General features: G+C 43.2%; 1 protein-coding gene across 1 annotated transcript; it reads left to right on the forward strand.

The window, feature by feature from the left end:
• Positions 1–1,891: 1,891 nt before the first annotated feature.
• On the forward strand, positions 1,892–25,986 carry LOC128472464 (probable transmembrane reductase CYB561D1). Its single transcript, XM_053454325.1, has 4 exons — positions 1,892–1,969; positions 22,477–22,639; positions 24,040–24,077; positions 24,319–25,986. The coding sequence occupies exons 2-4, from the start codon at positions 22,477–22,479 to the stop codon at positions 24,820–24,822; spliced, it is 705 nt and encodes a 234-aa protein (XP_053310300.1). The 5' UTR covers positions 1,892–1,969; the 3' UTR covers positions 24,823–25,986.
• Positions 25,987–26,375: the final 389 nt, after the last annotated feature.

A 26,375-nucleotide genomic window follows, 5' to 3' on the forward strand; every position in this document is an offset into this window, starting at 1 on the left:
CGGCGATTCAAGACAGGACACCCCTCTACCGGCGATTCAAGACAGGACACCCCTCTACCGGCGATTCAAGACAGGACACCCCTCTACCAGCGATTCAAGACAGGACACCCCTCTACCGGCGATTCAAGACAGGACACCCCTCTACCGGCGATTCAGGACAGGACTGACACACATAAATACAGGAACTAGCCTAGGACTATATGATAACTATTGGAGATTCAGTCACATCTTATGACCATAGTATGCTTAGCCCACCACTACGCCAAAGTACTCCAATGACGGTGGGTCCTAATGCTAAAGCCTGCCTACGGAAGTACTAATAAACTGAACACTGAATCTCTACACATATCAGAGAGACATACCTGTGGACTGCAGACCGAGACAAACAGAACACACGGATGGGGCACACCTTATAAAGGAAACAGAGCTGAAGCAAAGAGCAAGACTGGAATCAAGGAATCAGAGGTTCAGGACTGATCATACATAAATCCAGAAATGGACCACAGCAAGACAGGGAAACAAAAGACATGCAGCTCCGCAGCCTGGGTAGAACATGACACTGACTGTGTGACTAAAGCTTACCATATCATCCACTGAAGCATCACAGTAGATAGTGGCCCACCTCTGAGCTATGTTCAGTTTGTATTGGGCAATATTGTGTGAACTGAATGAGAGCTTCCACTGTTTCTAAAGATGAGCCATGGTGCCAGTCAAAAATAAAAAGCTCAGCTACTAAAAATAGTCCATTCTTACATCTTTGGTACATCCAGATCAAGGCAAGCTGGTGAAAGAGCTCTTTAGACACTGAAAATGATTTTGACTGTCTGGGCTAGCCTTTCTCCTTGCTACTTTGGAATGCTTTGGTTTCCCTGCTAACTATTTAAACGCCATAAAGGCTCTATATTGGGATGCCTCTGCCTCGTTAATAATTCCAGGTGCAGTTCCCCCTGCTTTTCCAATCCAAAATGGTACTAGGCAGGGATGTCCTTTATCCCTGATTCTGTTCACCCTCTGCTTATAGCCTCTACTGCTCACTATCAGAAAGCACCGAGACATTCATGTGATCTCCTAGCTGGGCAGAGTAGCTTAGATTTAATTAAAAAAAAAAAAAAAAAAAAAAAACTTAATGCCTGGGTTTCTCTGTTTCAGACAGTCCCTGTTTGATTCGAAAATCAGACTTTGCTCAGCTGCAAGGGCTAATTGATAGATTTGTCTGGAGCAAGCGTAAACAGAGAGTTGAAAGAACCACTGTGTATATCCCCACTAGACAGGGAATACTGGGCTTACCGAATCTATTCCACTTTTTTATTGCTTCGCAGTTAGCTTTAAGTCAGCAGTTGCATGTTCAGAAGAGGGTCAATTGTCCCTTGCCGTTCCAGTTGGCACAAAGGAGAGATAGTCTCCACCCCTTAGGTAAGGCAGGGAACCTATAAAAAAAAATCGGAACCTCCCCAAATCCCCAGTTTAGTTTCCTGCTTTGCTAGGGACCACGGGACGATTTTCTTTTCAGGACCCCCGGCGGGGTTCTTTGTTTTAGAGCCAGTCTCTTCAGCTACCTCGGCGGGTAGGCTTCGGGACTCGGTTGCCGCTCTCACACAGGGAACGTGGCGAGCGAGGATGCTGGCGGCGGCTCGGGTTAAGTTCTTACCCTGCTACAGCGAGCGTAGCAGTGAAAGGGTTAAAACGACGGCAAGAGATTCCTGCTGATGCTCGCATGAATGATTAAAGGGACACTGGAAAGCGGATATGAGTTTGAGAACTCACATTCTCCCCTGCTGCATCTAGGATGTTCTGGTCGGTGGAAGGCTGCAAGGAGGATGTTTTTTTCAGACGTCTGTCTGTGTTCTTAGCTGGTGCGTCATGTATTTTGTAAGGGAATTCCTGTGGGCGGGCTTCCGGTTTCATTTCCTGGAATCCTGCCAAAATTTGCTTGTCAGTCTTTTTAAAGGGACACTGGAAGAGAAGGTAAGTGAGCAACCTCTACTAAGCAGTATTCTGGTTTCTAAAGGTTTTTTCTGTTGTATGATGGCTGATAAAGCTCCTGAGACTCCTGTTGACCCCCCCCCTCCACGAAAAGCTCTCAGGAAGTCTAAGTATAAAGCCTGTGCTTCTTGCCAAAGGACCCTTAAGGATCCCTCAGCATCCCTTTGTGGTTCCTGTATTAGAGCCAGCCATTCTTCTGCCTCTGAATTATCTGCCTGGCTTTAGAGCGAGCTGCAATCTACGTTTGATTTCTTTAAATCTATGGCTACCTCTCAGCAAGCCCAATCTCATCCTGTGGGTCTCCCTAGCTATGATCCTTCCCTCACGAAGCTTATTCAAGAAGAAGATGAGGATTCAGCTTCTAATAAAGAGTTTTTTTTATGCCCCACTCATCAGAGGAAGAAGGAGAAGTCAAGGAAGAAAACTACTTTTTCCCAATGGAACAAACAGGATGCCTAATTTCAGCAGCTAGATCTACTCTAAATCTGCAGGAAGAAACATCTACTCCAAGGCCATATTAAAAAACAAAAGACCTTCCTGGTACATGACTCCCTATCTACTATTATAGCGGAACAGTGGAAACATGCGGATAGGAGATTTGCATCGTTGAATAGAATGAAGCTTCTGTTCCTGTTTGAACGGAAGTATTCAGGGTTATGGGAAACGCCTAAGATTGATGCGGCAGTTGCTAAAGCTACCAGGAAAACGGTCCCCCCCTGGAAGATGCTTCAAATTGTAAAGACCCCATGGATAATAGGGCAGAAACAGCAGCAAGAAGGGCCTTTGAAGCTGCTGCAGCAAATTTCAAACCTGCTATTGATATGGCTTCCACATCTAGAGCAGTGAGAATCTGGTTACAGCAAGCCATAGAAGACCTTTCCTCTATTCAAGGGGCTGAACAAATGGCAAGGAATCTTTCTGACACCTGTCTTGCGGTTGATTTCCTTTCTGATGCGTGCCTCGGCCAAGGAGACCCAGGTACCCAGGAGAGCCCTCTGGCTTAAATCATGGTCAGCAGATAGTGCTTCCAAAACAAATTATGTAGTATTCCTTCCCAAGGAAAGCTCCTGTTTGGCAGTAACCTGGATGAGATTTTGGAATCTACTACAGGAGACAAGAACTGGCTTCCTCAGAGAAAGAACCTCCACATTTTAAATCTAACACCTTTTCGGCCTTATAGAAATAGAGCACCGTTCGGGACAAGGAAGGAAGATCCTCAGTCCTTTTGGGACAGGTCCTACAGATGTAGATTTCAAAGAGGAAGGGATGACAAACCTAAAACGTTCGGACTCTGTCGAACCAGGTGGGAGGACGCCTGTCCAAATTCAGAGTGGTCTCTGATAACTTCAGACTAATGTAATTATTATTGACCCAGCGTCCTCCCAGAAGCTTCTTCATTTCACAACCCCCAAGGGATCACCTCAACTGTCTGAACCTTTCGCTTTCTATTCAAGACTTTTTAAGAAAAGGCGCTTTGATTCCAGTTCCCCCTTCTCAGAGGGAAATAGGTACTTACTCCCACGTTTTTGTAGTTCCAAAGTCTTCGGGAGGTCACAGATTAATAATAAATCTACGCCTGGTCAACAGGTTTATCAAGTATCTCAGATTCAGGATAGAAACCTTAAATTCAACCACTGAGATGCTTTCACAAGGAGACTACTTGGCTTCAGTAGACCTCCAAGATGCTTATCTACATATTCTGATACACAAACAGCATCAGCAATTCCTTGGTTTGGCAGTTACATCGAGTCACGGCATCCAACATCTTCGATTCCTGGCTCTTCCGCTCGGTTTGGCTTTGGCACCACGCATTTTCACAAAGATTATGATTTAGGAATAAGAGTTATATCTTACCTGGATGACTGGCTGGTAGCAGCTCCCTCAGCAAGTCTGTTAAGATCTCACCTGTCTTCAACTCTGGATCTTCTCCAAAGTCTAGGCTGGCTCATCAACTGGGGTAAATCTCAGTTATATCCTTCCCAAAGACTGATTTTCTAAGGATGATCCTAGATTCCAGAACTCGGATTACTTTCCTTCTGGTGGAAAAATATCAGAAGATTCGAGATTCCATCAAGAGGGTTACCTGGCAGAGGAAGTCTTCAATCAGGAACCTGATGTCACTACTAGGCCTAATGACCGGGACCCAGGCGGCAGTCAGTTCCATGGGCTCTGGCCCACATGAGACCTCTGCAAGCATATTGTCTCACTGGGACGGTTCAAAATCGGCTCTACGAAAGAAAATCTACATCAACTCTCTCGTTCGCCTGTCCCTTCATTGGTGGAACAGAGAAGAAAATATTCTGAGAGGACGATCATGGAAGTCCCATACTTGGACGATCATTTATACGGATGCCAGCCAGAAAGGATGGGGAGCCACCTTGGAAGGACAAATTGCTCAAGGCCTATGGTCTCCCCAGGAGACCAGTCATCATATAAACTTCCTGGAGGTGTTAGCAGTATGGAAAGCGTTAACTCACTGGAAACCGCTCCTAAGAGGCAAAGCAGTCCGTATTCTTTCAGACAATGTCACAGTAGTGGCTTATATCAACAAACAGGGAGGGACCCCTTCAAGGCATTTCTCTAAAGATATGTTTTTGGGCTGAAAAATAGCAGTTCATATCAAAGGAACTACCAATTCACAAGCAGATTTCCTGAGCAGACAATTAGTTTTCACAGGAGAATGGAGCCTGCACAAGTACGTATTTCAGTTGATTAGACATATGGGGGTCTCCCGGAATAGACCTCATGGCATCCTGCACCAACAAGCAGTCTACTCCTCCTTGTCTCTCGTTTTCTTTTTTGAAAGACCTTTTATTGAACATTCACAAATGAAGACATGGACTTAGTACACAAATCTGGAGGGACGGCACAACGTATTGATGCAACTATGTGAGGACGTTACTAGGAACCCATTTAAAATGGAGCACCGAGGCGGACACTTTCAGTCTGTAGCACTTTTACATTTTATATGTTTTAAAGCTTATTTTCTCCTGAGGAAGCCGATTTTCTTCGGTGAAACGCGTTGAGACCTTGAATCAGATCTACATAACATACTTTCATCACCATCTGATTTTGGTTGGGACCTTTTATTCCTAGTCCTTGTATCCATAACACATAGGTTATGCCCACTTGTCTAAGTTTTTTTGGACTTTCCATATTAACCCCTTAAGGACAATAGGGGTTCTTACTTGTAGTATATTCTGGGACAATGGCTCTTTTAACATTTTTCAGTGTTGCTGTTTAGCTGTGATTTTCTTCTTTCTCGTTTCATGCTCCCACACATATTATATATTGTTTTTTTCAGGACAAACAGGGCTTTCTTTAGATTCATTTTATCATATCATCTAATTTACTATAAAACAAATGATAAAATATGAGTATTTTTTATTAAAAAATTACTTTCTCACTTTTTAAACTAAAAACTAATGAAAAAACCTGCTAAATAGATTCTACTATTTGTCCTGAGTTTAGAAATACCCAATGTTTTTATGTTTTTTTGCTTTTTTTCTGCACGTTATGGGGCAATAAGTATGGGTAACATTTTTTGCTATTTCAAAACCAGTTTTTCCAAATCTGGTGGTAATTCCCCCCCATGTGCCATTTCGGGCACATGGGGGGGAGGCCGGCCAATGCAATTTACCCCATCAAATCATATATTTTTAAAAACTAGACACCCCAAGGTATTTGAAATGCTGGTATTTTAACACTTTCCATGCACTGATTTTACCACCAGCCTTTGTGAAACTTTATGGTAGTAAATGTTTTTTTTATTTTTTTCACACATGTACTTCAGGTATAAATTTACCGCTCCTGGTATATGTCCGTGTCAAACAACACCCCAATATGTGTTCAGTAACATCTCCCGAGCGCACTGATACCCCACATGCATGGGTTTGTTGGGTTATTTGGGAGGTAAAAGGCTGCCTTTGTGAGGTGTGTATTTTTTTGCCATTTAGACATCTGATCCTACTGCCCCCATGTCCCATATTTGGGACATGCATTTTTTAATACTAGACACCCTATGGGCATTTGTAATGCCAATATTTTAACTCTTTCCATGCTGGAATTTTTGTGAAGATAAAGAATTGTAGGACCTGCTTATAAAATTTATTTTTTTTGTGACAGTGGGGATTTGTACATATTACCATATTTTTGTAATTTTTCTTTTTTACATTATTGAACAATATTTTTTTTTAAAAAAATGTAATATTTTTTTCTTCTTCTAAGCACTCTGATTAGTGAGCTGGGCTCCATTGACCTTGCATGGTTGGATGCAGTACCTGCATTCAACCTGCAGGAGGAGCTCAAGAGTTCTCAAGAGGGTCTGGATAGACCCTCTGTGAAGTCATTTTCTATTGTTAATGCCATGCTGTGAATGACGGCAACGTCATTTACAGGATGGCACTTGTGGTTGCTCTTCGGAGCAATCACAAGGCTATTGGGGTAGGGGGGTTGTGTTGCTACATGCCTCGATATTGAGGGATGTCGGCAACGCAGTTTATGCTTAGGAAGCAATTCCGATCGCTTCCTAAGCTGTTTTAGCCGGGCACCGCCGTGATCTTTGATGATCGGTGCGGTGGCGGCCATTTTTCTTCCAGGGAGGGCTTTCCTCTCCGGATCCACGGTCAGCCTCACTTGTGAGGCTTCCATGGATGCTGCAAAGCCACCGATCGCGTTGAAAATGCCACAATCGCGGCGATTCAGCTATTTAACAGCAGCCCATACATGTACGGGCATTGTCGTTATCACGTTGCACGGCAACCCCATACATGTACGGGCTTTGTCGTTAAGGGGTTAAAGATTGATAAGAAGATACTACACCATTTGTGGTTGTTTACTTATATTTTCAGATCCTTACAAGAATCTGAGTTCCTTTTGATGAGCCTCTCTTGCAGTTATTTTTGTGAGTGCACCTATCACACTTACCTATTACTTGTTATAACTTATTACACTATTGTTGTTTTTTATTTTTCCACATGTTCTTGCGCCCTACTTCTGACGTATTTACCTTCGTAGGTGTATTCAGATTTACCTCACTAGAACGAGTTCTTAGAGAAAATCCAGTTCTTTGTTTATTTTCTTTTCTGGTCTTAAAGGGAATAAAGTGTCTAGAGCTTCTATAGGCCGTTGGATCAGAGAAGATATTTCTGAGTGTTACATCTGTGCGGGGTTGGAACCTCCCCTTAAATTAAGAACTCACTCGACTAGATTGGTTTCCACATGCTGGGCTGCACTGTCATGTTTAGTCCCTTCATTCATCTGTAAAGTGGTAACCTGGACTAGCTTCCACACTTTCTCTAATCATTACCGTCTTGACCTCATGGCTGCGCTAGAGGCCAAGTTTGGCCGCAGGATTCTCCAACAAGCAGTGCTCCTATCCCTTTCTCGCTAATTCTCCTTTGTGCCACCTGGAATGGCAAGGGAAAATAGAATTCTTACCTGGGAATTCCCTTTCCTTGTCCATTTCCAGGTGGCACATATATATTTTTCCCCCCTACCCATGTGTTTGTCTGTTTTATGTTTGAGTAAGTCTCTTTAACTAACTGGGGATCTGGGGCGGATCCAAATTTTTTTTGTTTTTGTTTTTGTTTTTTTCCCCTTAGGGGCGGAGACTATCTCTCCTTTTTGCCAACTTGGAATGGACAAGGAAAGGGAATTCCCAGGTAAGAATTTTATTCCTCATAAGATACTTAACCAATACAGCGAAGAAAAAAATATTTTGATCCCCTGCTGATTTTGTATGTTTGCCCACTGACAAAGACATGATCAGTCTGTAATTTTAATGGCAGGTTTATTTGAACAGTGAGAGACAGAATAACAATAAAAAAATTCAGAATAACACATTTCAAATAAGTTATAAATTGATTTGCATTTTACTCAGTGAAATAGTAGGGGAAGTATTTGATCCCCTGTCAATCAGCAAGATGTCTGGCTCCCAGGTGTCCTTTTATACAGGTAACAAGATTAGATGAGACACGCTCTCTTAAAGGGAGTGTTCCTAATCTCAGTTTGTTACATATATAAAAGACACCTGTCCACAGAAGCAATCAGATTTCAAATTCTCCACCATGGCCAAGACCAAAGAGCTGTCCAAGGATATCAGGGACAAAATTGTAGATCTACACAAGGCTCTGGAATGGGATACAAGACCATCGCCAAGCAGCTTGGTGAAATCTCCATTGGTCTGGGGCTACATGCAAGAGCTCACCTCGTGAAGTTTCAATGATTATGAGAACAGTGAGGAATCAGCCCAGAACTACACAGGAAGATCTTTTCAATGATCTCAAGGCAGCTGGTACCATAGTCACCAAGAAAACAATTGGCAATACACACTGCCATGAACGACTGAAATCCTGCAGCACCTGCAAGGTCCCCCTGCTCAAGAAAGCCCATGCTCAAGAAAGCCCATCTGAAGTTTGCCAGTGAACATCTGAATGATTCAGAGGCAAACTGGGTGAAAGTGTTGTGGTCAGATGAGACCAAAATAGAGCTATTTGGCATCAACTCAACTCACCATGTTTGGAGGAGGAGGAATGCTGCCCATGACCCCAAGAACACCATCTCCACCGTCAAACATAGAGGTGAAAACATTATGCTTTGGGGGTGTTTTTCTACTATGGGGACAGAACATCAAAGGGACAATGGGTGGTACTGTCAAATCTTGGGTGAGAACCTCCTTTCCTCAGCCAGGGCATTAAAATTGATTTGTGGATGGGTATTCCAGCATGAAAATGACTCAAAACACATGGCCAAGGTAACAAAGGAGTGACTTAAGAAAAGGCCTAGCCAGTCTCCAGACCTTAATCCCATAGAAAATCTGTGGCGGGAGCTGAAGGTTCGAGTTGCCTAACATCGGCCTCGAAACCTTAGTGACTTGGACAAGATCTGCAAAGAGGAGTGGGACAAAATCCCTCCTGAGATGTGTCCAAACCTGGTGGCCAACTACAAAAAACGTCTGACCTCTGTGATTGCCAACAAGGGTTTTGCCACTAAGTGATGTTTTGCAAAGGGGTCAAATACTTATTTTACTGAGTAAAATGCAACTCAATTTATAACTTATTTGAAATGTGTTCAGGATTTTTTGGTTGTTGTACGGTCTCTCACTGTTCAAATACCATTATAATTAGAGACTGATCGTGTCTTTGTTAGTGGGCAAATGTACAAAATCAGTAGGGAATCAAATATTTTTTCCTTCACTGTATATCTAACTACCCTCTAGATTGTAAGCTCGTTGAGCATGGCCCTCCTCACCTGTTGTCTCAAATTGTTATGTTACATACTACTTGTTTTGTTCTGTCCATCCATTGTACAGAGCTACAGAATTTGATGGCGCTATACAAAACAATAAATAATAATAATGCCCAAAACCTCCAGAGGAAAAATAGAAAAAGCCTGAATATAAGAAGACCCTAAAGGAAAAAAAGTTTTACTAGTAAATATTAATTAATGTAAAGTATTTTTTCACATTTAGTAAAAGCTATGTTTGAGATTGCCCTGTTTGCATAATGGTGCAAAACATGTAATATATTGAAGATTTATTACATATGAAAAACAAAACCGTAATTTACGATACAGGGAAAAGAGCCAATTTTATTTGGCTCTTAATAGGAGATCTGAAGCAAAATTATACAGGAAGGGGCAGCTCTTGCACATGCCACTTTGTAATGAAATATGGGTTGATTCCATCCCATTGAAAAAATGCATATTTCAGGTCTATTGTAAATATAATATAGTGATGGGGTAGGGTTGTATTATTGAAATGATTGACTCAATGCACATCTTGCCTCATGTATGCATGTCTGGATGAATCGTCCAGGATCCATACCTCTGTGGCAGGTGTGAGCAAGCGGCTTCTCTGGAAGCTCATATTGGAGATATGGAGAAGCAAATTGCAACTTTGAGGCAGATAGACAATCTTGAAAGGAGTCTGCTGCTCACTGAGCAGAGTGTAATGGGGCAGGAAGTGAAGAGGGAGGAGATAAGTCAGCTAGGGAACAGGCATGTAGCTGGGTAAAAGTTACACGTGGTAGCAGAGAGGGAGGGAAGAGGAAAGGTTTAGCTAGTCGTGACCTTGTGCAGCCCGCTTGAGTTTAGATGTTGGGTGCACCAGCTCAGGAGTAGCTGTACTGGAGGCAGCTGTTCCTTCTTACGGCCGAGGGAACAGCCCCTCTAATATGGGTGGGGTTGAGAGCGTAAGAAAGACTAGACAGGTTGTGGTGGTAGGGGACTCTATTATTAAGAGAGTAATCTTCCTCTCTGATCTGGTCAACCGGACAGTTTGCTGTCTCCCGGGTGCTCGGGTCCGGCATGTTGCTGACAGAGTGGGATGGATTATTGGGAGGGGCTGGGGAAGACCCGGCTGTCATGGTCCATATCGGTACTAGGGCTGCAACAACTAATCGATAAAATCGATAATAATCGATAATGAAATTCGTTGCCAACGAATTTCATTATCGATTAGTTGAACCGATTATCGATTATAAAATGAGGGTTTTTTCAGAGCAAACGCTCTGAAAAATACCCCTCATTATATAATCCGTTTGAGTGACTCACAGCAGCAGCTCCTACTTACCAGTCCCTCCCTGTAATCACTGTGACAACTGGCCCCGCCCCCTTCCTTCTCCCAGAAGGCCAGAACCACATGGCTGTGACACTCATCTAACTGTAAGTATAAATTTAATATTTGGGCTGCTGAAAGTTAGGGGAGGTGAGGGTTAATTAGGGGCAGCTATGGTTAATGGGGTGTTTAGGGTTAATTTAGGGGCAGTTATGGTTAATGGGGTGTTTAGGGTTAATTTAGGGGCAGTTATGGTTAATGGGGTGTTTAGGGGCAGCTATGGTTAATAGGGTGTTTAGGGTTAATTTAGGGGCAGTTGTGGTTAATGGGGTGTTTGGGGTTAATTTGAGGCAGTTGTGGTTAATGGTGTGTTTAGGGTTAATTTAGGTGCTGTTGTGGTTGACAGGGTCTTTAGGGTTAATTTAGGGACAGTTATGGTTAATGGGGTGTTTAGGGTTAATTTAGGGTAGTTGTTTTGATGGGGTATTTAGAGTTAATTTAGGGGTAGTTATGGTTAATGGGGTGTTTAGGGTTAATTTAATGATGAGGACTGAGGGTTAATTTAATTTAATAAAGTTAACTTAAGGTGCAGTTAGAGATAAAGGGGGCAGACTAAGGGGAATCTAAATCCTGGAGGCAGTGAAGATTAACCCAGTACTTATTTATAAAAGTATGGTGTCAGTGTGCTGTGAACAGGTCTGTGACTATGAGGGGAGTATGAGATATCTGGGGGGTATAAGGCATATCTGGGGAGGATGGAGTGACATATCTGGGGGTATAAGGCAAATACAGTATATAAGGCATATGTGGGGAGGGCAGTGTGGCATGTCTGGGGAGGACGGAGTGGTGTATCAGGGTGTATAAGGCATATCTGGGGCCACAGTGGCATATCTGGGGGTAGAGTGGAGTGGCATATGTGGGGAGGGCAGCGTGGCATGTCTGGGAGGCAGTGTGGCATGTCTGGGGAGGATGGAATGGTGTATCAGGGGGTATAAGGCGTATCAGGCACAGTGGCATATGTGGGAGGCAGCGTGGAGTGGTATATGTCGGAGGCAGCGTGGAGTTGAATATGTGGGAGGCAGCGTGGAGTGGCATATGTGGGAGGCAGCGTGGAGTGGCATATGTGGGAGGCAGCGTGGAGTGGCATATGTGGGAGGCAGCGTGGAGTGGCATATGTGGGAGGCAGCGTGGAGTGGGATATGTGGGAGGCAGCGTGGAGTGGGATATGTGTGAGGCAGCGTGGAGTGGCATATGTGGGAGGCAGCGTGGAGTGGCATATGTGGGAGGCAGCGTGGAGTGGCATATGTGGGAGGCAGCGTGGAGTGGTATATGTGGGAGGCAGCGTGGAGTGGAATATGTGGGAGGCAGCGTGGAGTGGCATATGTGGGGGTAGAGTGGAGTGGCATATGTGGGAGGCAGCGTGGAGTGGCATATGTGGGAGGCAGCGTGGAGTGGCATATGTGGGAGGCAGCGTGGAGTGGCATATGTGGGAGGCAGCGTGGAGTGGCATATGTGGGAGGCAGCGTGGAGTGGCATATGTGGGAGGCAGCGTGGAGTGGTATATGTGGGAGGCAGCGTGGAGTGGCATATGTGGGATGCAGCGTGGCAAGCCTGGGCTCAAATGTGCATAAATTGGGGGGGGGCTGGTTGGGAAATAAAGACAAGAAATGCATTTTATCAAAGTTTTTTTTTATTCTGCTGTTTGTATTTAACATCATTTGTTTATTAAATTATTTTAAATGAAAAATTTACATTCATTTTTTTTTTATCTGATTAATCGATTCATCGACAAAATAATCGGCCAACTAATCGATTATGAAAATAATCGTTAGTTGCAGCCCTAATCGGTACCAATGACAAAGTGGAAAATGGAAGGTCCTGAAGAATGATTTCAGGGAACTAGGAGGTAAACTGAAGAAAAGGACCTCCAAGGTATTATTTTCAGAAATATTACCTGTGCCACGCGCAACAATAGAAATGCAGCGGGAGATCAGGGAGGTTAATGCGTGATTGTCATGGTGTAGGAAGGAGGATTTTGGCTTTCTAGAGCACTGGGCTGATTTTGCGCTTGGGTACAATCTTTATAGCGGTGATAGATTGCACCTAAACGGAAGAGGGTCTGCTGTGCTGGGGGAGAGGATGGCTAGGTTGGAGGGGTTTTTAAACTAGTGGTGGGGGGGGGACACAGAGATCTAGAAAATGGAGATAGTACAGAAAGGAGAGGGGGTTCAGATCAGAACAAGGGGGGGAGATGGGGGAGGGACAAGATCAGAACAAAGGAGGTATGTATTAATAAAAATTCTCATAAAATTCAAGAGACTCAGGATAATAAATATATGCTTGCTAATGCAAGGAGCCTAAATAACAAAATGGGGGAACTAGAGGCAATAGCATACACTAAGAAATATGATATAATAGGCATAACAGAAACATGGTGGGATGAGACCCATGACTGCGCAGTTAACTTAAATGGTTATACATTATATAGGAAGGACAGAAAAAGGAGGTGGAGTATGCTTGTATGTTAACAATGAGCTAAAGTCTAATATTAAGCATCTTGAATGCGACAAGGGAAATGTGAAAGCTTTATGGGTAGATATCAGCTTGGGGCAAAAAAGGAAATTAACTGGTTGGGATATGTTATAAATCACCTACTGTTAATAATGATGAGGAAGAACAGCTGTTTGAGAAAGCTGCACATATGGGTAACACGTTAATTATTGGAGATTTTAATTTCCCTTGTTACTCCCGGTAGCATAGGAGATAGCTCTGCCTATCCGAATAGGGCATTTAAACCCCCAGAACCCCCCCTTTACCCACAGTTCTTTCCTGCCCTATCCGGGTAGGTGCATCCCCCGTTTGTTATTTTTCAGAGCTCGTGGGAGAGTTCTCCTGTCCAGCGATGCAGTCCCGCTTTCTCGTTAGGATCGTGTTTACTGGAGCAGGGAAAGGCTCCTTCACGCAGGGTCCTCGGTAGGACTCTAGCCTACTTACCTTTAGCAGCCCTTGGGCGGGCTAGCTAGAAGCAGGACGCCGGGACTCTGCTTCAGTCTGCCGACGATTTCAGCCAGGAGGCGGCTGATCTTTGCGGTGACGTGCTTCCGGTTTCATCTCATTCTGCCAGGAGGCATCTGAGGTCAGGAAGGGGCAGATCTGTAAGCAGCTCTCAGGTCAGAGAAGGTTTTTTGGTGGTTTTCTGGACCTTTTTCCCTCGGTTTGGTAAGGTTTTTCTATTTATTAGCTTGTACTGCTTTTAGTTTGCAGTTTTCTTCTGATGAAGAGTCCTGGTTTCCTGAGATTTTCTGTTCTGGTGTTTTTCTGCCTCTTAACCCAAGTAGGTTATGAGTCTATGGGAGTTTGTCTACGTTTGTTTTTTATTTTTGTTTTAACAGTCTCCTATCCTTTATTATTAGGATGTCGCTAGATAAGCCAGACCTCCCTTAAGAATCACCAGCTCCTAGGAAGGCTGCGTCCAAGATGAAACATTTTGCCTGTAAAAACTGCAAGGCTACGATGTCTGACGCCTCTAGGAAATTTTGCTCATCCTGCCTCAAAGCCAGAGAGGAGTCCATTTCAGAATTCAAGGAATGGATGAGGGCTGAGCTTCAGTCCACTTTTCAGCAGATTAAAACCTCTGTTATGGATTCTTTACCTCAGCATAGATCTGTGGGCTCTGACCCTCGGTCTGGGTTCCGGCCCTCTGGTCAGGATCCTTATACTTCAGACTCTGACAAGGAATGGCAGATGCAAGATCCCGAATCCATGGAGGATGGGGAACTATCGAAAGAATCGTTCTTCTTTCCAACAGAAGAAGTAAACAAGCTGGTTACTACAGTAAGGGTTGCTCTAGATCTGGAAGAAGAGCAGCCAAAAGACAAACCAGACCATTTTTTTCAGGGCTCCTTTAAGAAACCTAAGGTTTTTCATGTTCATGAAACCTTAAAATCCATAATCATTGACCAGTGGAAGGCTCCGGAAAGAAGGCTAACCACCTCTTAAAGGGTGTCCAGACTCTTTCCTTTTCCAGACGATTTCTCTGAGCTCTGTTCAACACCCAAAGTTGATGCTCCAGTCGCCAGAGCCACCGGAAGATCTGCTATACCTAGAAGATTCCTCTCATTTTTCGGATCCCATGGAAGGCAGAAGGGGCAGCTAAGAGATCTTTTGAAGCCTCAGCAGCTATCTTTAAGCCAGGCATTGCAGCAGCCTCAGTAGCTAGGGCTATGCGCTTATAGCTTCAACAAATTGAAGATGATATCCTAAGTGGTGCAGGAGAAGAGGATATCCTCCGTGGCATCTCAGATGTGAAGAGTGCTGCTGATTTTATGTGACTCAGCTATGGAATCCGTACGCATGGCTGCTAGGGCCTCTGCATTGTCGGTTGTGTCTAGAAGGGCTCTATGGCTCAAAGCCTGGTCAGCAGACTCAGCTTCCAAGCAACATTTGTGCGGGATCCCCTTTTCTGGCAAAGATCTATTTGGGAAAGAGCTGGAAACTTTATTGGAAAAGGCTAATGGGGATAAGTACTTCTTACCTCGTTTTCGTCCAAATCCATTCAGGTCCTCCAGAGGTCAATATTCGTAACAGACCTTATGGTTCCAGGTTTTGACCTTTCCGTGGTAGGGACAGACCCTCCTCATCTAAACATGAAGATGGAGCCGCTAAGAGACCATGACGCCAGGATTTGTGCGGTAGAGGGCAGGCTGAAATTTTTTTTCCACCTTTGGGCTCTTGTTTGTTCAACGTTTGGACCCTGGAGATCGTTTCCAGAGGGTACGGTCTGGAGCTTGTCAGTACTCCCCCAGAGCGTTTTATGATGTCTGCAACTCCTGCGGTCCTTCCAGGAGAAAGGCGCTTTTGGATCTGGTGCAGGATTTTGTCAAGAAACAAGTACTTATCCCAGTGCCTGCTGCCCAAAGAGGAAGAGGTGTTTACTCCCACATCTTCGTGGTTCCCAAACCATCAGGAGACTTCGGGCTTATCATAGACCTCAAGTTTCTAAATCGATTCGTGAGTTACAGGAAGTTCAGGATGGAATCTATCAAATCCACAGTGGAACTTCTTTCCGAAGGGAATTTCCTGGCTACTCTCGATCTTCAAGACGCCTATCTCCATGTTCCCATCAAGCAAGATTCTCAGAGGTTCCTTCAGGTGGCCATTCCGTCTACATCAGGGACTCATCATTTCCAGTTCCAAGCCCTTCCTTTCGGTCTCGCTTCAGTACCGAGAATTTTCACGAAACTGCTATCAGGGGTCGTGGCTTTCCTCAGGAAAGAAGGAATCAAGGTAGTCTTATACTTAGATGACTGGCTTCTGGCAGCAGGTTCTCAGCAGATTCACAGAACTGTTTCCATGCTTCAGGATTTGGGATGGATTGTCAATTTTCAAAAATCCCACCTGCTTCCCACCAGAATAATTCCCTTCCTGGGGTTTATCCTTAACACTACGTGTCAAAAGATTTTTCTGCCGGAGAACAATTCAGAACATTATCAGCCTTACCAGCTTGATTCTTTCCAGACATCTTTCCAGTCTATGGCTTCTCATGCGACTTCTTGGACTGATGGTTTCTACGAGGCCTGCCGTGGCATGGGCGCTTCTCCATATCTGTCCTCTACAATGTCTTGTCAATGTCTTCAAGGAAGATCGCTCTTCCCTCAGATGGTGGCTTCAGGCGAAAAGGCTGGGTTCAGGTCTGGACCGAGCCCTCTTGGACAGTTGTTTCCTGGACGCCGGTTTATCCGGTTGGGGAGCTACGATGGACAAAGAATTCCGTCAAGGTTTTTGGTCCAACTACGAGCGCCATCTTCATATCAATATGCTGGAACTTCTGGCAGTTTAGAAAGATCTCCTCTCATGGCAGTCCAGGCTGCAAGGGAAAGCGGTAAGAATTCTGTCGGACAATTGCACAGTAGTGGCTTTCCTGAACAAACAAGGAGGCACGAGAAGTCTTCAGTTGGGAAGTCTTCTTCAGAAGATCAGGAAGTGGGCTGAATTTCATCTTTTTCACCTTTCAGCCGTCTTCATCCATGGGAAGGAGGACATCACTGCAGATTTCCTAAGCAGAACTTCTGTTCTTCAAGGAGAGTGGAGCCTGAGCTATGCGACGTTTCATCAGATCACGAAGATCTGGGGAGTTCCAGAGATCGACCTCATGGCTACTACAGCCGACAAGAAACTCCCTCTGTTTTACTCTCTGTCAGCAGCAGGCCATACCTTAGCTCTGGATGCCTTTTCTCAGGTTTGGGCCTTCGATCTGGGTTATATCTTTCCCCCTCTTCCTCTCATCGCCAGGGTCCTCCGGAAGATCAAGAGGGACAGATGTCGGGTGATTCTTATAGCTCCCGACTGGCCCAAAAGGATTTGGTAGCCGGAGTTGATCCGCCTGTCCATATAGAGCCCACTAAGGTTGGAGATCAAACCAGACCATCCATCAGGGGCCTGTCCTCCACCCAAATCCCGCCTGTTTCAGTTTTTCAGCATGGCTTCTGAAAGGGAGACTTTGATTCAGGCAGGTCTCTCTAAAGATGTAGCTGATACCTTGATGAAGAGCCGGAAACAAGTTACCAACCTCCGGTGTGATAAGATCCGCAAGTCCTTCTCCTTATGGTGTTCTACCAGACAGCTCCAGGATCCTGTCTTCTCTACCAGTGACGCCCTAGATTTCCTCCTGGCAGGTTTCCATAAGGGTCTGTCTCCAGCCACCCTGAAGGTTCATGTAGCTGCCCTCAGCTCCCTGTCGTCCGAACAGTTAGCCACTCATCCTTGGATATCACGTTTTATGAAGGCTATCACTAGAATTTGTCCATTCAAGAGGCCGCTGATGTCCTCCTGGGCCTTAAATTTTGTCCTATCCAGCCTTACATCTCCTCCCTTCGAGCCTCTCGAGGATATTCCAATCAAGATTCTCACATGGAAGGTGGTCCTACTGGTGGCTTTAACATCGGCTGGAAGAACAGCCGAGATTCAGTCCCCTATCCATTTTAAAACCTTCCCTCCGGTTTTTTGACGATAGAGTGGTTCTCCGTACTCCTCCGGATTTTCTTCCTGAAGTCATGTCACCTTTCCATAATCATCAGGATATTGTCCTTCCGGTCTTCTGTCCTCAGCCTGGTAACGACAAGGAATGCCGTTTCCATTGCTTGGATGTTCACAAGTGTTTGGAGGTCTATCTACAGAAGACTGCTCCATGGAGATGGTCTTCAAATCTATTTGTCTCCTTTTCTGGTTCTAGAAAAGGTCTTGGAGTTTCGAGATCATCTATAGCTAGATGGCTGATTTCCGCTATTTCTCATGCCTACGTATCGGCCGGTACAGAACCGCCCTCTGGTCTCAGGGCTCATTCCACGCGGGCAGTCGAGACATCTTGGGCTGAGGCTTCTGGAGTGCCTATTGAACAGATTTGCAAAGCTGCAGCATGGAAGAATGCTCATAGCTCCATCAAACACTACCGACTGCAATCCGCCGGTCTGGACGATGCCGGATTCGGTAGAAAGAGTTTTGGAGTCTGTTGTGTCTTACCCTCCCTAAGCGTCTTTTTTTTTTATATCTCCTATGCTACCGGGAGTAAAAAGGGAAACATTCAATTCTTACCTGAGAATTTCCTTTCCTTGTTACTTCCTGGTAGCAATTTGTGTTGCCCTCCCTAAATAAAGGCTTTTTTGTTTACTGTATTTGGTCTTTTGTATTCACTGTGGGTAAAGGGGAGGTTCTGGGGGTTTAAATCTTTCCTGCCCTATTCGGATAGGCGGCGCTATCTCCTATGCTACCGGGAAGTAACAAGGAAAGGAAATTCTCAGGTAAGAATTTAATGTTTCCCGGGCATAAATTGGGATAGAGGGACTAGTAGTTATGCAAGGGGATTCAGGTTTTTGAACCTGTTAAACGTTCATGTCACAACTGGTACAAGCACCAACTAGAAAGGATTGTTGTCTGGATCTGGTGATAACCACAATGGTGTGGCTCTTTTGTCTAACATTCAAGTGTGGGAGCACTTGGGTAATAGTGATCACAATATGGTGTCTTTTGAAATAAACTCAAAAAATAAATTGTCCGTGAGGAATACTAAAACATATATACTTTTAAAAAGGCCAATTTCAATAAGATAAGGGCAGCTTTACAACATATTGACTGGCATAAACTCTTTAGGGATAAAAACACTGAGGGAAAATGGATTATTTTCAAACAAGTATTAGCAAGGTACACTTCTCAGTATGTACCACTAGGAAATAAATATAAAAGAAACAAATGTGGCTTAGTGGGGAAGTAAACCAGAAAATTAAAAATAAGAAAATGGCTTTTACAGGATTTAAATCAGACAAATCAGAGGTATCCTATATAAGATATAAGGAAGCCAATAAAGCATGCAATAAGGTGGTTAGATAGGCTAAACTAGAAAATGAGAGTGATAGCCAAAAAGAGCAAAACTAACCCCATAAATTCTAAAAAAAAAATAATAATAATAAAAAACAGAGATGGGAGTGTTGGTTGAGGAGGACCAGAAAAAAGAATAACTATTTTTCCTCAGTATATATTAAGGAGGAGCCTATGGCAATGGATATACATATGACTACTGAAAAAAAAAATTGCAGTCAAACTGTGATTGGATAGCTCAGGACAAGGTGCTGCAGCAACTAACGAAAGTTAATGTCAACAAAGCTCCGGGGCCTGGTGGTATTCACCCATGTGTAGGATTGGAGGAAGGCAGATGTGGTTCCTATATTCAAAAAGGGTTCAAACTCGGTGCCCGGAAATTATAGCCCTGTGAGCTTAACGTCTGTGGTTGGGAAAGTATTTGAAGGCTTATTAAGGGATAATATTCAGGAATTCATTGGGAAGAACAGTATTATTAGCAATAATCAGTGTGGTTGTATGAAACATAGGTCCTGTCAAACTAATTGAATTGCATTCTACGAAGAAGTAAGTAGAAGTGTAGATCAGAGTGTTGCAGTGGAAGTAATCTACTTGGATTTTGCCAAGGCATTTGACACGGTTCCACACAGTAGGTTAGTATTCAAACTGAAGGAAATTGGTCTAGAGAGTTGTTATAAATGGTAAATTTTCAAGCTGGACAAAAGTGGTAAGTGGTGTCCCTCAGGGTTCTGTTCTGTGACCAATTTTATTCAACATATTTATAAATGACCTGGCAATAGGCGTTGAAAGCCATGTTTCTGTGTTTGCAGATGACACCAAACTAGGTAAAGTAATAGTGTGAGCAGCATATTACTGTGCTGCAGAGGGATCTAGATAGACTGGGGGACTGGGCACACAAATGGCAGATAAAATTGAATGTAGATAAATTTAAAGTTATGCACTTTGGGGTAGGGAATGCACAAGCAACCTACACTCTAAATGGTAGTGAATTAGGGATAACGACAAATGAGAAAGATTTGGGAGTGGTTATAGACAAACTAGGCAACATTGTGCAATGTCAATCAGCAATTGCTAAGGCCAGTAAGGTATTGTCGTGTATAAAAAGGGGCATCAATTTGCGGGATAAAAATATACTTTTGCCTCTGTATAAATCAATGGTAAGGCTGCACCTTGAATATGCTGTGCAGTTTTGGGCACCTATTCTAAAGAAGGACGTCATCAATATTAATAAAAGGAATGGAGCACTATAGTTATGAAGACAGGTTAACAAATTTAAATCTGTTTAGTTTAGAAAAACGGCGCCTCGGAGGGGATATCATAGCATTATATAATTATATACAGGGCCAATACAAACAATTGTGTGGAAATCTGTTCATAAACAGGACTATGCATACGACACGTTGTCATGCGTTTAGACTGGAAGAAAGAAGATTTAGTCTAAGGCAGAGGAAAGGGTTTTTTTTACAGTAAGGACAATAAGGATGTCGAATTCTCTGCCTGCAGAGGTAGTTTAATCGGAGTCTATACAGACGTTTACACAGCAACTGGATGATTACTTGGAAAAACATAATATTCAGGGATATAATATTTAATTACGGGGAAACAGCTTATTGATCTAAGGAGAAATCTGACTGCCATTTTGGGGTTTAAGGGTTGTAGTTGAGGTAACAATTCTGAATCTTTATTTGTATCAACAGAATTGCGTACCTCCTAAATTACAAAGAACTTGACTCAATACACAGCCATTAATGTCCAAACCTTGGAAACAAAAGCGAGTACACCCCTACGTGGAAATGTCCAAATTGGGCCCAATTAGCAATTTCCGCTCCCCGGTGTCATGTGACTCAGTGTTACAAGGTCACAAGTGTTAGCGCTCTCACACTCTCTCATACTGGTCACTGGAAGCTCAACGTGGCACCTCATAGCAAAGAACTCTGAGGATCTGAAAAAAAAAATTGTTGCTCTACATAAAGATGGCCTAAGCTATAAGAAGATTGCCAAGATCCTGAGCTGCAGCACGGTGGGCAAGGCCATACAGCGGTTTCACAGGACAGGTTCCACTCGTAACAGGCCTCACCATGGTCGACCAAAGAAGTTGAGTGCACCTGCTCAGCGTTATATCCAGAGGTTGTCTTTGGGAAATAGACGGATGATCGCTGCCAGCATTGCTGCAGAGGTTGAAGGGGTGGGGGGTCAGCCTGTCAGTGCTCAGACCATACACCGCACACTGCATCAAATTGGTCTGCATGGCTGTTCTCCCAGAAGGAAGCCTCTTCTAAAGATGATGCACAAGAAAGCCCGCAAACTGTTTGCTGAAGACAAGCAGACTAAGGACATGGATTACTGGAACCATGTCGTGTGGTTTGATGAGACCAAGATAAACGTATTTGGTTCAGATGGCGTCAAGCGTGTGTGGCGGCAACCAGGTGAGGAGCACAAAGACAAGTGTGTCTAGCCTACAGTCAAGCATGGTGGTGGGAGTGTCGTGGTCTGGGCCTGCATGAGTGCTGCCGGCACTGAAGAGCTACAGTTCATTGAGGGAACCATGAAAGCCAACCTCTACTGTGACATACTGAAGCAGAGCATGAACCCCTCCCTTCGGAGACTGGGCAGCAGGGCAGTATTCCCACATAACTACCCCAAACACACCTCCAAGACGACCACTGCCTTGCTAAACAATCTGAGGGTAAAAGTGATGGACTGGCCAAGCATGTCTCCAGACCTAAACGCTTTTGAGCGTCTGTGGGGCATCCTCAAACGGAAGGTGGGAGAGCGCAAGGTCTCTTACATCCACCAGCTACATCATGGTGGATTGGAAGAGAACTCCAGTGGCAACCTGTGAAGCTCTGGTGAACTTCATGCCCTAGAAGGTTAAAGCATTGCTGGAAAATAATGGTGGCCACACAAAATATTCACACTTTGGGCACAATTTGGACATTTCCACTTGTAAGAACAAGGTTTAGACATTAATGGCTGTGTGTTGAGTTATTTTGAGGGGACAGCACATATATAGGCTGTACACTCACTACTTTACATTGCAGCCATGAAAAGATATAATAAAATATTTACAAAAATGTTAGGGGTGTACTCACTTTTGTGAGATACTGTACTTGAATTGCTTTCCAATGCAGCGGTTCATTTGCTTGTGAATTGTGTAAAGAACATTGTACAGAATCATGTGAATTTAAAACTTTAAAATATAGATATATCTATTAGTATACATTATTTGTTTATGTTTTAAGTGTGCACCTTGAAACTTGTTTGGATGACAGGGAAATTATTTTTTCCAAATAAATTATACACTGAAATTATATTGTTCTGTTCATTTGACTCCGTTTGGACTTGCTCTATTATGTACCAAGTGATTTACTCCTTATATTGCCTAATCTTTTTCTCTATTATCCAGTGGTTTATGGGTATATCCTATGTACCAACCATAAAGAAAGTTCAACATACCTCATGTAAATCTTTATTTGTGTCACATTCACAGAGAACACGCTACCCCATGTTTACTTATTGGCAACATGTTAACCTTTATCTATATATGAATATTTTTTTGTACAGAGATGCCTGAGAGTTCTGCCCCATACTCGCTGCTGGGAGCTGAATCACCACAAGTTGCTGATTTTTGGCTTTATCGGTGTCTACGCAAACTCAGTGGTTTCCTGGCACATGTTTTGGTTCTTGGGTTCACCATATTTCTAGTGATACTTGCCCGTCCTGGAACCAGTAAGTACAGGCAGTTTTCAGTTATGGATATGTGCTTTAAGATGGGCCAGCATTTATCTGTATCGCTATTGATATTCCACAAGTCCTCACAAGTTAACATTACATTTTTTTGTTTTAAAATAATTCTGTTCATCTGACAGGTCAAGAAAAGATGCTGCCATGTTTATTTTATTACCAATTTTTTTTTGGTAGTGGACAAATACCCAAGTTTGTTGCTGGTGGGGAGATATAGTACTGTGCAGAAGTTTTGGCAAGTGTGAAAAATGCGAAAACAATTTGAAAAATAAAAATGTTAATAGTTTATTCTTTTATCGCTTGGCAAAATGCAAGGTGAGCGAACATCAGTAAAATCTAAATCAAATCAATATTTGATGTGACCGCCCTTTGCCTTCAAAACAGCATCAGTTCTTCTAGATACACTGGCACAAAGTCAGGGATGTTTCAGGGATATAATAAGCTCTATGATTAAACAATTATACCAAACAGGTGCTAATGATTATTGATTTAATATGTAGGTTGAAACACAATCATTAACTAAAACAGAAACAGGTGTGTAGGAGGAATCAAACTGGTTGAGGAAACATAGTGCAGCAGATGAGACGCATCATGCTTACTTGCCATCAGCTCAGCAGAAAGCAGTGGGATCCTTGTACACTCACCTACTGTCCGGAGAAGTCTGGTCAGAAGTGGTCTTCATGGAAGACTTGTGGCCAAAAACGTCAACCAACTCAACTATGTACAAAACACATTAACAGGAGTGCAGAAAAGTTGTTTAAGGTGCTCTGAAATATACAAATATATTTGCCTGTAGCAGGAGGCGTTTTGTTTGCCAAAGGTCTAGAGAGCGGTACAAGGGGCGTTTGTAGGCAACAGTGATACATGGTGGATGTTCCTTCCAAGTTTGGGGCTGGAGTTGGGGATTTGATCAGAATTATTTGTCTCCTTAATGCTGAGATTTATCCATCGTGCAATACCATCATGGAGCCATCTTATGGGCCCCAGATTTATTATAACATGACAACCTACCTGCCGAGTTCCTTAAAAATTGTGGTCAAGTGTAACTAGATGAATTGATGCCATTTTAAAGGTTGGTCACACCAAATTTCATTTAGATTTCATTTAGATTTTGTTAAATGATATATAATAATAATAAAAAAACTAACGTGTTTTTGAAAGCATTCCTACAGCCCAAAACACTCTGAATCATTTGTAAGCTTGTAAGAACAGGGCCCTCTTCTCCTTCTGTACCAGTAGTTCTCAAGATGTGTCAGTTTTGCTTGTAATTTTTAATGGTGCTAATTTTCAGTGTCCTACTATTGTAATGGTGCTACAAAATTGCTGCACTCTGTATGAAAATCAATGTATAAACACTTACCTTTTACTTAATTGTTACCTTACAGGTCTCTTCTCTTGGCATCCTGTCTTCATGGCTGCTGCTGTGAGTACTTAGGTTAATAATCACTGCAACATTTCTTCTCTTGATTTTTCTATGATATTAGCTGTTGTCTTTCTCGTGTGGTGCTCTTATTTGGATCATATTGCCTTATTCACTCTAATCCATTCTTAATAGTTTGTGTCATACTTAAACTTTTAGCTTTGCTTTTAACATTCCTTTTTTCAAACCATCTTTTTTCCTTAGCTCCCAATATCCTCTGTAATTCCCACTTTTATTTTTACAGTTTTCCCTGTGTATGACTGAAGGTGTACTACTATTGTCCCCAGAGATGTCCCCTTTCTGCCTCCTCTCACGGAAGTCTAAGACTCGGCTGCATTGGCTAGCACAGCTTTTTGCACTTGTTTGGGCAGGGACTGGCCTGGCCTTTATTGTATGCAGCAAGAATCGTAGTGAGCAGCCACATCTGACGTCATGGCACAGCATTATAGGGGTTTTCACTTTAGGAGCCACATGCTGCCAGGCTATCTGTGGCCTGGTACTGTTATGCCCCCACCTATTCCAAGTTTTTAAAGTAACACGCTTTAAACTATACCATGCCACCTGTGGACTACTGGTGTATGTACTGGCTACATCCACTGTGCTTTTGGGTTTGTGCTCTGACTGGTTTCAAGCACAGATCAAGGGACCTGCTTGGTACATATGCCTTGCTTTGCCTTTATATCCTGCTGTAGTTGTAATGAACCAGATACTAGATATTTACCTTCCTAAAAAGAAGGGGCTAATGTGATCTATACTCCTGTTCATATACATTTGTATGAGGGAAGGCAAGAAAGACAAGATCTGCAGAATGACTTGAACAAAGAGAGCTTCTGTTAACACACATTTTCCACTGCATATACTGGTGAGGTATACGTATATATGTATGTATGCAGTGCTGTTTTTAACCCTTCCATATTATTTCTAATTTTTAAATGATCATTTCTTTTATTTAAGGTAAATAATTAATCAAAACCTATATCTCCCCTATGAAAAAGTATTTGCCCCCAAAACATAACTGGTTGTGCCAACTCTTAGTGGCAACAACTTTCAAATATTTAACTGGCAATGTGTCTTTTAAATGGCTGTAGAGAATTTTTGGCCCACCCTTCTTTGCAGAGTTATAATTCAGCCACAATGAAGGATTTTCAAGCATGAACTGTCTTTTTAAGGTCATGCCACATCATCTCAATCTCAAGGAATTTGCCTAGGCTGCCCCAATTTTGAGGCGTTTAGAGGTGGACTTGCTTGTGTGCTTCAGATTATTGTCCTGCTGCATAACCCAACTGTACTTGAGCTTTAGGTCCAAACTGATTGGCAGACATTCCCCTTCAGGATTTTCTGGTAGAATTAATGGTTTCATCCGTTATGGCAAGTTGCCTTGGTCCCGAAGCTGGACCAGACTATCACACTACCACCACGGTGTTTGACTGTTGATATGATGTTCTTGTTGTGGAATACTGTGTTAGCTTTACGACAGATGTTACCGGACCCATGTCTTCCAAGCACTTCCACCTTTGACCCGTCAGTTCCCTGATTATTATCCCAAAAATCTTGGAGGTTAGCAAGATGCTTTTTGCCACATGTAAGATGAGTCTGTGTTCTTTCTGGTCAGTAGTAGTTTTCACCTCACAACTCTCCCGTGGATGTCATTTTCTTATTGTGGAATCGTGAACACTGACCTTAACTGGAGCAAGTAAAGCCTGTAGTTATTTACGGTTAGTCTGCTGGCAAATCATGGGAAGGTTCACCACTGTTGTTTTCTCTATTTGTAAATAACGGCACTTAATGTTGTTCGCTGAAGGCCCACAGCCTTAGAAATGGCTTTGTAAATCGTTTCAGACTGATAAGTATCAATTATATCTGTTCTTGAATTACTTTAGATTGTAGCATTGTGTGCTATTTTTTGAGACCTTAAAGCAGGGGTGTCCAACCTGCGGCCCTCCAGCTGCTGCGGGACTACATCTCCCATAATGCTCTTTCAGCTAAGCACCTGGCAGAGGAGTATGGGAGATGTAGTCCTGCAGCATCTAGAGGGCAGCAGGTTGGACAGCCGTGTCTTAAAGCTTGTTTCACTTTGCAAGACAGGTATTTAATTGAAATTTAGATTCAGCAGGGCTGGCAGTAATCAGGTCTAGGTGTGTCTAGAGAAATGAAACCCAATTTTCTATTAAATTTGGTTAATTGGTTGATTTAGAAACAAAGGGGGTGATTAATTTTTCACATATGGCCAGGTAGAGTTGGATAGCTGTTCTTCTATACATTAAATCATAATTTAAAAGCTGCATTTTGTGTTTACTGTGG

This window comes from Spea bombifrons, chromosome 2, assembly GCF_027358695.1.
Source record: "Spea bombifrons isolate aSpeBom1 chromosome 2, aSpeBom1.2.pri, whole genome shotgun sequence".
NCBI classification, from domain to species: domain Eukaryota; kingdom Metazoa; phylum Chordata; class Amphibia; order Anura; family Pelobatidae; genus Spea; species Spea bombifrons.

Bases quoted from the DNA above. Each gene is read 5' to 3' on its own strand.
- LOC128472464 (XM_053454325.1), top strand. From the start codon at position 22,477: ATGCCTGAGAGTTCTGCCCCATACTCGCTGCTGGGAGCTGAATCACCA. The intron at 22,640-24,039 runs GTAAGTACAGGC...GTTACCTTACAG, and splicing joins ACTTGCCCGTCCTGGAACCA to GTCTCTTCTCTTGGCATCCT. The intron at 24,078-24,318 runs GTGAGTACTTAG...TTATTTTTACAG, and splicing joins CTGTCTTCATGGCTGCTGCT to TTTTCCCTGTGTATGACTGA.